Here is a 12,858-nt window from a genome sequence, read left to right as displayed (position 1 = left end):
TATTATTATTATTATTATTATTATTATTATTATTATTATTATTATTATTATTATTATTATTATTATCCCTACTTAAAAAGCACTTGGAGGGGCACACCTTTTTCTAACTTGGGGCATGCTTATGGCAGGACCCAAAAACAGCAGCCCATGAATCCCACTAACCCCATCCCTGATATATTTCAGGGCCTGACCCTTCTTCTCCGGTTCTCAAAGGGAAGAATCTCAAGGCAAAAGCGCTCCTTGCAAAGTGTGTGCATTTCTCATGAGCTCTACTTGGTGTTTTGAATGGCATACTTTGTGCCACTATGGTGGATGCTTAATGCATCATGCTTATTGGTGTCATGAGGAGCTGTCCCTTGTAACGGCACAAGCAGTCATTCTTAGGTCTCATGTTCTAGTCCTTAAAACCTTGGAACTTGATCTGGCAACCCTAAGTATTAATAGGACTTTAGGCCCGCCCGAACAGACAGGCCAAAATAAGGCTGCTTCGGGTCACTTTGGAGGTATGCTGTTTAAATGCTGCATGCGTCCTAAGAGGCCGGAAGCTGCACCAAAGCCATGCTCCAATCTTAAGGACTGGAGCGCAGCTTTGGCACAGCTTCTAGACTCTTAAGGTGCATGTGTTAAGTGGTCAGTATCCGAAGAATGAATTCTGGCAACGTAAACCGATTCTGGAGCTCCCTTTTGTCTGAACCCTGGCTTGAATTAAATCCTGCCACTGTTGTGCAGAATCCCACCTGAGCCCAAATAATGCCGCCTCCTCCTCCTCCTCCTCGGCCACCGCCGCCCGTTCCGCCCTTCGCCCATATCCTGTCCTCACCTTCCTCTGATGGACACCCATTGGTTCCTGGACAAATTGTATATCCTGCTCAGCAGGTTTTCTGTTTGCTCCATTCCACGAAGACCACAGAAGGTGCTAAAATTAAGTTGATTTTCCTTGCATGGGAAATTTTGGGCCAATTCTGCAAGTCTGGGGGCTGGAAGGGATGGCAGATTGGCCCACTGCTCCGGGGCAGAGAAAAGGACCGTTGTCTTTCACCAGAGCCATAGACGTCAACATGACCCGGGCTCGCAATAGGCCTTTTCTTTTTGACCAGCCCACAGAAGGACCTGGATCACGTAGGGTTGCCAGATGTTCCCCGGCTCCAGCGAGCTGACAAAAATCAAAGCCCAGCCACAGAAAACCCCTTTTTCCATATTTGCTCTGGGCTGGGAAAAGCCTTCCCTATTGAATGTCTGTCTGACCTGTCGCTGGTATAAAGGTGCAGGTGCAATGCCTTTTTAAAAAGTTGGCAATCGTTTCCCAGGTTTACATGTCTACTAGTTTGGAATAAATTGTGATTATCTTTTTTAAAGTCAGATATATACATTTCCAGAAAGCTAAGCATAGTCAAGAAAGCTGAGCAAAAGAGATGATAGAATTGCTGTTGTGTGTCTTGAAGTTATTTCTGACTTACTGGTATTTCTGACTCTAAGGAGAACCGATCACAAGGTGTTCTTGGCCAAATTTGTTGCCTTTGCCTTCTTCTGAGGCTGGGGTAATAATAATAATAATAATAATAATAATAATAATAATAATAAGATCATCTACACCGTCTTTCCCATAAGATCAGGATATTGTGAGTTGTCCCAGTTCACTCAATAGCTTCCCATGGTCAAGCTGGGATTCAAACCCTGGTCTCCCAGTGTCTTAGTCCAATACTAAAACCACTGTGCCATACCTGGCTATTATTCCTTGCAAGGTTCAAAGTTTGGACAAGCTATTATTATTTTTTCTGGACTACAACTCCTGGCTGCCAGTTGGATAGGTTTCTGTACAATACGTGGAAGCACGTTGTCCCTTGTTGTTAAGGGGGGAGGGATAAAGTGGTTTTAATTGTCATATTTTATATTTTACTGTTGTTAACCGCCCGGATTGGTTTGCCAAAGGGCGGTATAAAAATTATTATTATTATTATTATTATTATTCTGGGATTTGTAGTGGCTAGGGGATCAGGGAATCAAAACTGGCTTCAGGCCTCAGAGATTTATGACTACCTCATGTAGCAAACTGTGTGAGAGACAGCATGGCATAGTGGTTTGAGTGATGGACTATGACTCTGGAGACCAGGGTTCGATTCCCAACTCGACCGTGAAACCCAATAGGTGGGCAAGTCACACTCTCTCAGCCTCAGAGGAAGGCAATGGCAAACCTCCTCTGAACAACTCTTGCCAAGGAAATTCCATGATAGGTTTGTCTTGGGGTTCCCAAAAGTCAGAAACAATGTGAAGGCACACAACTACAACAACAGCAACAACAACGAAGCAAGCTGCCATCTACAAAACTCATCCTTGTTCTGATCTGCTCTGTACATTCATTATTTTAAAAAGCAGTGACTTTAAAAACTAAACCTAAACTTGCAACCTCACCTCTTTTGATGCACTTCCTCCCCCAAAATATATCACCTTCCCCATTTCATGGTGTTTCTCTCTCCCCATTCCTTTTGAGCATTGGCTCCAAAGATTGCTTACCCCTGATCACATGCATTCATAACTTTTTAAAAATTGCATGTGAATGCTGAAATCACCTTTGTCAAAATTATTCCCATTTCCTAGTCGCGCCCATCAAACAGTCTCATATCTGAGGCTCAGTGCATTTTCCCGTACTCAGGCCTTCGTCATGCTGGGCGTGAGCCGCACACCTTTTCATCACGCAGGTATTTTCGCACGTCAGTCCAGGGCCCTTACTTTGGAGGAAACCTTAAACCTGGGAGAGCCAACCATCATGGCTTATAGAACTGCTTTAATTTTTTGGCAGTGCAACTCCACTTTTTTGGAAATGCAATTCCAGCACAGTGGGATTTTGAGAGTTGCAGTCCAAAGAAAAACACAACTTCCAACCTCTGTTGGCTACATCATTATGTAAGCAGCTAGGAATACAATTTCTCCAAGGGCCCTTTCATGCACTTGCGGGTCCCTGCCTCTTGCTTCTGGGATTGGGATCCCTTGAGGGCATCTAGAGGGGATGCCAACACCCCTTTTTATCCCCTCTTTCTAGAAACTCATTGGGAAGTTACTTTGCATTCACTTGCACTTTCCACTTCTGTCTCTGCAGAGATTTTTCTCCCCATTGCATGAGATGAGACTGAGCATGTACTGTATGTGGAAGAGTTTGGAAGAGTGGAAGTCTGTAAAGAGAGACTGATTCTAAACTGTGATCTACACAACAAAATAATATCTCTTGCATTAAAGGTACCTCCCGAAGGCATCCTTAGAAGAAGTTACAAGCTATAGAATACAGAGAGATCTTCTAGACCTTGTGCTATAAGATTCTATGTACTGATTCTAGGGACTAACACGACTATATCGTTTAAAGCTGTAGAATAGTCTAGACCAGTGGTCTCCAGCCTTTCATCCTCCAGATGTTTGGGACTTCAGCTCCTATAATTCTATAATCCTATAATTCTTGACTGTTGGCCAAGTTGGCTGGAGTATCTGGGATCTGAAGTCAAAAACAAATGGAGGACCAAAGGTTGGAAGCTACTGGTCTAGAGATCATATTTAACCGAATTCACAAATATAAGCATAAAGGCCTGACGTGTCTAGCTATTCCTTTTGCAAATCTATTTAAGAAAGCAATGGGATTCAATGTCTTGGATGTTCATAGGGGTAGCTAGGAGTCTGGACACCTTTGTCAAGTCTTGACCAGCTCCTCCCAGTCCCAAAGCATCCCTTTGTCCTTCTGGAGGGAAGACTATCTAGCTCTCAGCCGTGTTGCCCAGATAATGGGATGGCCCATCATCACAACCTCCCCCCAAATTCTGGTATCGGATCCAGAATTTCGAGGTCTCTCAGATGAAGTGCAACCAAGGGCAACCTTATTCCAGAAGAAGAAGAATGATGCATAGATGGAGAGCTCTCTCTCATGCCCTAGATAAGAGCAGAGGTGTTCATCATAAAAGAGAAAATGACACATTGCTGGACATTTTCAGTGTCTCTCATCCTCAGAGTAAGGCAATGGCAAACCTCCTCTGAATAAATCTTGCCAGTAAAACCCTGTGAAACATTTGCCTTAGGGTCAGCACCAGTCAAAACTGACTTGAAGAGTGGCCAATAACAAGATACATTTTTAATTAAATAAATTAACTAGCAGCCAATTTGGGTTCATGAATCAGAAACTAAGCTTTAACATAGTCTCTTTTTTTACGATAGGACCTTTATTTTATTCAAGAACACAAATCTATTACTGACTGAAGACCCTTTTAAACTGATCTGTTCTCTAACAAATGACAGCCACGGATGACCTAGTTTGAAAGCTTTAGGTTTTTATACAGAACTCCTCACCAACCGGAATGAAACCGATGTTTGTTTGGAGCCACACCAAAGTTATTTATTAATCCAGATCTTTCAAGTGACTCAGAGACTGGCCCAATCGTAAAATCTTCAGCAATACAATAAACATGTATTAATCTGCAGGAGGGGCGGCTCTCACCGCTGCAATGGCTAACAGCCTGAATTCAGTCCATTGTTTGCAAGTCTGCTAGTATAAAATCAGTTTGATCAGTACATTTTGGCTGGAATCCTGATCAATACGGACACGATAGGCAAGCCTCCCTTTGGTTTTCATGGGGTTCTGGTGCCTCGGCAAACTACAGTTTTTAGAATTCCCTAGTATTGAGCCATGGCACTTAAAGCGGTATCAAGACGGATTATTTCTGCAGTGCGGATGCAGTCCTAAAGATGAATATATTTTATTATTAGCCTTTTAATGTGCCATAAGATGTTGAGGCAGATGGTGCTGAGGTTTGAGACCAGGGTCTGAATTGCAGCTCAGCCAGGAAAACCCCTGGAATGATTTTAGGCAGATCCCACTCTTTCTGCCTCAGAGGAACGCAAGGGCAAACCCTCTCTCCATGATAAATATTGGCATCAAAACTGGAGGAGAGGGTTGGAAGAAAGACATTGCTATTTTTGCTGCAAAATATAGCCACCCCTCTGGAAATCTGACCAAGGGAGATAGATGGCTGTTGTGCAATCTGCCATTGCTGGGTGTGATCCAATCTGGATTAATTTATCTGTAGCGCCAAATGAAAAGAAACGAATGAGTGAAACAATTGCCCCAAATGTCACTTCCCTTATTGCTTCCTCTTCCTTCAGTCCTGGATCCTTTCAGTGCAAATTGGTTATAGAGATCAATACATGTTGACCAACTGCAGACTTCTTGGGTGATGATGCCTAAGAGTAGGTTTCTAGCTTTGGAAAGCTTTGGGGGGGAATCCATTTAAGGCAGATATATCGGGGATATACTTAAAACAGGGGCCCATTGGTTTACCCACCTAGTCTATGATAAGACCCATGCCAATTGTACATACTTCCATTGTACATACTTCCATTGTAGTCAACTTGGCCATTAGCTATATTGACTCCAATTTGTGTTGGGTTCCAAGTCCCACCCATATCCTGCAACATTTTGCAGATGAAAATCATGACATATGCAGCCAAGCAGCATAGTCTATAGTTTTTTGTGGGTTTTTCAGGCTATGTGGCCATGTTCTAGAAGAGTTTATTCCTGACGTTTCGCCGGCATCTGTGTCTGGCATCTTCAGAGAAACATCAGGAGTAAACTCTTCTAGAACATGGCCTCGTAGCCTGAAATACCCACAAGAAACTATGGATGCTGGCCATGAAAGCCTTCAACTTCAGCATTAGAGTCTGTCTGGTCAAGATGGCAAAGGTTGTTAAAGAAGGATAGACCAGCTAGGGTAGGCTGCAGCAGTTTGCTTTGGCCTGAGCCTCTTGGAAAGGGCCAGGTTCTATCTTCTCTTCTGGCTTAACTGAATGCAAACCGCTTTTCCACTTTGAACTCCATTTGCAGCAACTGAACGAAGCAAAGGACAAAGCAGGGGAAAGAGTGAGGAGGAGAGCAAAACCAGGACATTTTAAAAGGAGCTGAACAATTGTGACAACAGAGGATGAATTGGGAGTGAGGTCCAAAACACACTGCGGAAATAATCCAGTTTGAGACCGCTGTACCTGCCCTGGCTCAGTGCTAGGGCATCCTAGGAATTATACACAGTTCTAGCATGATGTGCTTCTTTATTGGCAGCAATGCTCCATGTTCTTTGATTCAATTTAATTTAATCTAGTGTTAAACCCTTGACCTAGTCTGAAATTGCAATAAAGCTAGTAGGACGGGGCAGTAACAGCACCCTGACTCTGGATTTTCGTGCCAAAAGGAGGTCAGACTGGCTCCAGTCCTCGTGAATTTCTGTCGGACAGCTAAAACGGTGTTACTTCAATTGGCCTTTCATCCTTAAAATTAGGATAGTTAACATTACAAATGGCTTCTCTGGCTGTTTTTGGCTTTTAAAAAATATCTCTGGTTTTACAACTAAAAGGGGGAGGTTTTGGTTTGTTTTTAAATATGTTTTAGTCATGTGTTTACTGTTTTGCATGTTATTATCCATTGCATGTATTCCTCAGGGATCCTGGTGGGTTGAGAGGTGATAAACAAAGGCAATAGATAGGATAGATAGATAGATAGATAGATAGATAGATCCACATTTTTCTCTCCTGTGCTAATTGTTATCAGTTTAGAAAAGTTTGGAGCGGATAATTCTGCCTCACCAGCTTCCTCCGTCATGCACAGATCTATACATTTAGCGACCACAATGGCAATCATAAGAAATGTGGAAGCTGGCGAAAGAAAAAGTAATCCCTGGATACATCATCATCATCATCATCATCATCATTTGGAAGAAACCTTCAAGTTGACTCTGGAAGGTCCAAAATGTTTTTCCTTACTCAAGGCTTACCTGACCCGGTGGTTTCATTTCGCATGTGCGTATTTTTAGTTTGGAATAAAAAGTTTGCTGAAAGACGTTCAACTGCTTTAGTCCCTTTTGTGGTTAAGGAAACCATCCATATTTTTTCCATGTTATTTCTGCCTCCGGGACCAAAGTGTCTGTGAAAGAGGCCATGCCTAGGAACATGTTGGATTCATTATCTGTATCCTTTCCAACCTCTTACTTTTAAAAATTGGGTGTTGAAAAAGGTTCTTTAAGGATTTAATCACACATTGCTTTGGAGGGCCTTGGTGGGCAGGAAAGCGACTGACAAGTGCTTCCGATAAAATGAAATGAAGGTGATGGGGTTCTTGCTGCTGTGTTCTTGCTAACTGTTTGGAGTATGTTTTGGGAAAGCATGAGAGACCTCTCTAAATAAATAAGAGTCATCAAGCAACCAGAGATTAAATGACGTAGATGGTTGCATGGACCACCCCTTCGCAGCCTCTTGTTTGCAAAGGGAATCACCTCCTTTCCCCAGAATATTGGGAAGAAAGGTTTGCCCAAAGGTGAAGCTGGAATGAGAGCTGGGCGCCTTGCACAGATGGAGATGCTTTAGTGATGTGGGAACCTGTGGCCCGTGATCCTCTCTGAAAATTCAATCCCTTCTTTGACATTACTAAGATGCCTTTCCCTAACAATTTATGCATATAGAAGAGGTCATGTTGGAACCCGCTTCAAAAAAATTTAAATGAAATATTTAACATTGGCCACTCGGAATTGAAAAACCCACACTGAATGTGGGACCCTTTGCACAGCTCAAGACCAAAAACTATCCATCTGGGTTCACATTTTATTTTATGACACCTTGGGAGTGACTCACAAAAAAGGACAATGCAATGAGATGGGTGTCATCTGGCTTTCGGAGGCCACGGTTGTTGTCCCCCCCTCCATTTTAAGCTCTTAGTGGCGCTAAGCTGTTATCTGCCCCGGCTTACTGGTTTTTATCTAATCTGTTCGAAAAGCACAAAACTTAACACACCTTTCATGGGAGAGTTCCACATTTCAGTTACTGCACAATCCTATACTTCTTGCCATTGCTGGGGTGGTCTTGATTTTTAGTATTTGGGAGATGCCAGGAGAGAAACAATGATTTACATTGACACGGGATTCATTTCCATTGCCTTCAGTTAGGTTTTTAAAGTGGCCCAGAGTCACAGTTTTAGAGTGGGATCCAATGTCTGCTAAGAAGGAAGTTACCTTGAATTCAGAGGGGCTTACTCCTAGGCAGCTTCAGTCTTGTTTTAGAGAGTTGTGCCTGAGTCACTTATGTGTGGAAAGATTATCACCAGAATAGATGTGTTTGCAGCAATCTGAAGACCACTCCTTGCTATGTGTTTCTTCCCAAGAGTGTCAAAGGACTAAGCAAAAGAGATAGATGGACTATATTTTGGGCCTGTTGTGCAAAAGGCACATTCTCAGATGGCAGAAGGCTTCACACAGTAGTTAGTTTGGAACATGGAAAACATCCTTTAAAAAGGCTAGTGCAGCCAGTCCTCCATATCCACAAATTCTATATCCATGGATTCAATGATCCACGGCTTGAAAATATTTCAAAACTATGTAAATTACAAAAAGCAAAATATGATTTTGCTATTTTATATAAGGGAAACCGTTTTATTATGCCATTGTGTATAATAGGACTTGAGCATTCACAAATTTTGGTATCCACAGGGGTCCTGGAACCAAACCCCAGCGGATACCAAGGGCCCACGGTATTCTGTATCGCACCCCACCAAACATGTTTCCAGCAAAAGACAACTGAACTGCCATTAATGGATTGGAAAATATCACTTTCTGACTATAACATTCTGAATTCCCCAGCTGGCAATCCCTGGCATGAGGGCAACCCCGAGCCTTCTTGTGTGTCCATAATGTCTGCTTGCACAGCCATTTTGGAAATTGGCGTTATGAACCAACAATTTACCTTAATCCTGATCTGAGCCAAGTGGCTGAGCCACAAAATACAGTGGGCCCTTGGGATCTACTGGAGTTTGGTTCCAGGACTCCCCATGGATATCAAAATCTATGAATACTCAAGTCCCATTATATGCAACAGGGTAGTAAAATGGTGTCCCTTATATATAATGGCAAAACCAGGGTTTGCTTTTTTGGGTTTTTTGTGGGAAGGGGGATATTTTCAAGCTACGGAAGGTTGAATCCGTTGATGCAGAATCGATGGATAGGGAGGGCTGGCTATAATATGGCTGTATGTCTGGTATGTTTGGCAATAGAATAAATAATTCAATTTAACCTGCCCTACCCAGAAACAGAGGATAGTATCTTTACTAATGGAAGTGTCAGTGATCACAATTTTTAAAGTTGCAACAGTCATGCAGAAATGGGGAGAGATTAAAATGGAATGGGTAATAATTTTTCCAATCTGTAGGAGAGGTGACTATGATGAAGGAGCTACGAAGAAGTAACTGCAGCACCAGGATTTGAATACTCTTCTTGCTTAGCATCTGGGACTCTGCCACTCCCATGAAGTGGGCAAACTGTGTATACTTAACGCAATGCTGGTGGCCACTGGGTTTTGGAAATGTGGGCATAATCTGTGTAATGGGGCTTTCCTGATCTGGCCACTTTGAGTGACTTTGTCAGCTGGGGGTGATGGAAACTATAGTCCCAAATATCTGGAAGGCACCAGGTTGGGGAAAGGTAGGCTGTAATATATTAAAATGCAAAATACTAGGATGCTATGGCCTCCTGTGATATTTTGATGCATTGTGTTGCATTTTTTAAAAAGGGTTGTGTAGGGTGGTTTCAGCAGGATATTGAAAATGATTTGGGTGAAGACAGAACAGGGAACATTTCACCACCAGCCACAAGCAGAGCTTGAGGAAATGGTGTTTTTTGGATTACGGCTCCTAGAAACCCCGGCCACTGTGGCCATATTCAGGGAGCTGCCATCCCCCAAAAGTAACTTTTCCAAGCTCTGGGTATGAGAACTGAGTGGAACCGATAGAGATAATAGCCATGAGTGTGAAACCAAATACCAGATGCTGAGGGGAAGAAAGGATTTTGGACATTCCTCCCTTTTTTGTGGCCTGGTTGTCTTCCTAGAAACATCTCACCAGCCATGGTTGGGAAAGATCTTGGAGCAAGGAGAGACTTATACAGAATACTAAAGGTAACTCTCAGGTTTTGAAGGGCTACTATGAGTCCTAACAGATTTACACATACATCTTGTTTTCCTTCTAGTTTTTAAGCCATGTGTACTTGGCCACGGCTGTTCTTTATAACAACGGACTGAGTTGTGTTTTAAAGTGAAAGAAGCTACACACCAGAGCTAACCCCAGAGCACACGTTCCTGCCCCATGGCTATTGCAGGGACATCTGAGTTTCCTAAGTGTTTGTGATATTGTTTTGGCTATATCACATACCCCCCAAAAGAAATGAAACGCAAGCGCCCCTCCATCCAACCATTGCTGCTGCTGCTGCTGCTTTCAACCTGATAGCTATTCATTTAAAAATGGTAGGTATTCCAGAAAGGTTTCAATGGGACTCACCTCTGTGGGTTCGTTGTAGTACGAGGTCCATTCTGAGATGTCGTGCGATTCCATTTTGACGGAGCCCAGCATTCCAAAATCCCGCCGAGTTAATGGGGAAAATAAAATAATATTGTATTTACGTATTTATTTTATTAAAAAAATATCCTGGAATCACTTTTATTTCGGGTCGTTCGTCTTCTTTTTAAAAAATGATGTGTTCTTTCCAGCACATCAGTTCAACTCAACCCACCAAAATGAGCAACGGTTTTGAGTCCAGCGCTGAATTGAACCCGTCTTGAAGTGGGCTTGCCGCCGGTGGAGAGCAGCGACTTTCCCTAGAAGCCAAGGAGAGTCAACAGGCTTCCATGGCGTCAAATGAAACGGGACGATCCATCCAATATTGGGACACCGAGTCTGCTGTGCCTCTTGGGGAAGGGAAAACGGTTTTGCGATGGGCTTTTCCTAGCTTGGGACGGCTTCTGCGCAATAGGGACAGGAACCCGCTGGGTGTCCACACAGCTTGGTCTCCCAGTCTATAGGAAGGGCTGGCCCTCTGGAAGACAGAACCAAGTCTTTATAAAGCTAGACGCTTCCCAATACTCCGCCCGCTGGTTGGCAATGCTTTAAAAAAGCCTATTTGGCCTAGGTGAGCTTCATGGCATGCAGAGGAAGGCCAGGTTACCTCTGCCATCTGGTGGAAGGGAGCCGTCCGACAAGGCAGAGCATGGCCTGCCCAATGGTGCATCACTAAAGAAGCATAGAATAGACCACAAGGGCCATCCAGAAACTTCTCTCCTTCTCCTCTCTGGCAGGTGCACAGTTTGTTGGGGCTTTTAAGAAACTTTTCTTTATGACAATCCATAACCGCAGCATGCAACCACAGAACTAAAAAAAGAACCATAATGCAAAAAAGAGAACCAAAATGCATTTAAGTATCACAGTTTGGCTTTAAATTTGGTGTTGTTGGGTGTTTTCAAGTCAATTCTGACTTAGTCACCTCCTCCTAGGTTTCCATGGATAGGAAACCTTCTCATAAGTTCATGGCTTTCCTCTGAGCCTGAGAGTGCGCAACTTGGCAAAGGTCACCCAGTGGGTTCCCATGGCTGAGTCAGGATTTGAACCCTGGTCCCCTGGAGATCTAGGTTTAATGTGTTGTTGTTGTGTACTGTACTAATAATGCAGGGCCTATGAGAAGGTTGCCGTAGGTCAGAAATGACTTGAAAAAACCCACCACCACCACCAACAAATTTAAAGCCAATCTTTGTCATGCTTGGTTGACTGCATTTTGGTTCTTTTTGACACAGCTTTAACTGCAATGGTTCAATGTATGGGACCCTGGAATGTGTAGTTTGTTGTGGGACCAGAGCTGACAGAGACAGCTAAACGTCTAACAGAACTACAAATCCCATAATTCCGTAGCATTGAGCCTGTAACTAACCTTAATGACAAGGAGAGAGTTATTTCTTTGCTGCCTAGTTCTATTAAATTGGTCCTGGTTAAGCTATCTAGATTTGGAGTGGAAGCAGCCCAACTCAGAATGAAAAACAACTGAGATTGTTTCTTATAAGAAATGTGGATGGAGTTAACGCAGCAAACTAAGACACTCTGCTGTCTCTAGAGTCCCTGGCCATGGCAGTCATTGGCCTTCTGGCAACCTCACCTGTCTCTTTTCAGGATCTTGTCACTCCCGGATGCTGGGCAACAAAAGCTCTGAGGTTTCCGCAGGTGTTGTGTCTTTGTGTGTTAGGGAGTGGTGCACACCTTTCCCACACCTTGATGCGATCCGGCTTCTGCCAACCTCAGGATAAGACTGCAAGGAAAGCATCAGGATGGGGGCTGCATGGTCATTTGTAACCTCTCCCCTTTTTTGTGTGTCAAGGGGAACACAGTGTAGTCTACCTCAATAAGCCCCTCAATAAGTGCATGCGCTGACTGCTCTATGCCCTTCATAGATGTGCTTCCACCTCTGGCCACATGCATCCCTCTATTTTCTCTCCATATTCCCCATAAAAAGGAGCTGGCATATAGCATCCTTCAACATTTCATAGATGAAAACCAGGACGCATGTGGCCAAGCAACATCAGTGTGGTCCTAGGTGGCAAAAGTTGTTCACAAAGCAGAAGAGCTAGAAGATGCTGCAGCAGTTTGCTTTTGCCTGAGCCAACTGGGAAGAGGAAGATTTTGCCCCTTCTCTCCTCACTTCCCTCCTGTGTTATTGGACTATAAAACTACTTTTGCCTTTTGAATTCAGTTTGCATCAACTGAAGTAAGCAGAAGTGAAACAGGGAAAGTGGGAGGAGGAGAAGGAAATCTGGAAATGTTAAAAGAAGCTGAAGAACAATGAGGCAGGAATGTCGGAGGGTACAATATGGTGTTCTTCCATTTTTGTTATGAAAGACCTTTCCATTGAATATCCACATTGTATGGCTGACAAAGACAGAGGAGCTGTGCCAGGAAAACCCCTTCATCTTGCGCTGTATTAACATACAGTCATTTATCCATATTCTGCATCCATGGGTTCAGTTGTAAAATGTGAATTT

The 12,858-nt window shown here is 43.3% G+C and overlaps 1 protein-coding gene across 2 annotated transcripts in view; it reads right to left on the bottom strand.

Moving 5' to 3' along the window:
• Nucleotides 1-10,902, bottom strand: part of FOXA3 (forkhead box A3) — a 21,193-nt gene extending 10,291 nt beyond the window's left edge. The window contains exon 1 of one of the 2 annotated variants that reach the window (XM_042439095.1): nucleotides 10,337-10,902. In XM_042439095.1, the coding sequence (XP_042295029.1) occupies nucleotides 10,337-10,408 (72 nt within the window). In that variant the 5' untranslated portion in view covers nucleotides 10,409-10,902. Of the gene's footprint in view, nucleotides 1-6,794; nucleotides 7,213-10,336 lie in introns of those variants that run through there. The other variant, XM_042439096.1, reaches the window with a different exon arrangement.
• Nucleotides 10,903-12,858: the final 1,956 nt, after the last annotated feature.

Source organism: Sceloporus undulatus, chromosome 9 (assembly GCF_019175285.1).
Source record: "Sceloporus undulatus isolate JIND9_A2432 ecotype Alabama chromosome 9, SceUnd_v1.1, whole genome shotgun sequence".
In the NCBI taxonomy this organism is placed as follows: Eukaryota; Metazoa; Chordata; class Lepidosauria; order Squamata; family Phrynosomatidae; genus Sceloporus; species Sceloporus undulatus.
The sequence above is the reverse complement of the archived record's forward strand: the minus strand, read 5'-3'. Positions and strand labels throughout refer to the sequence as shown.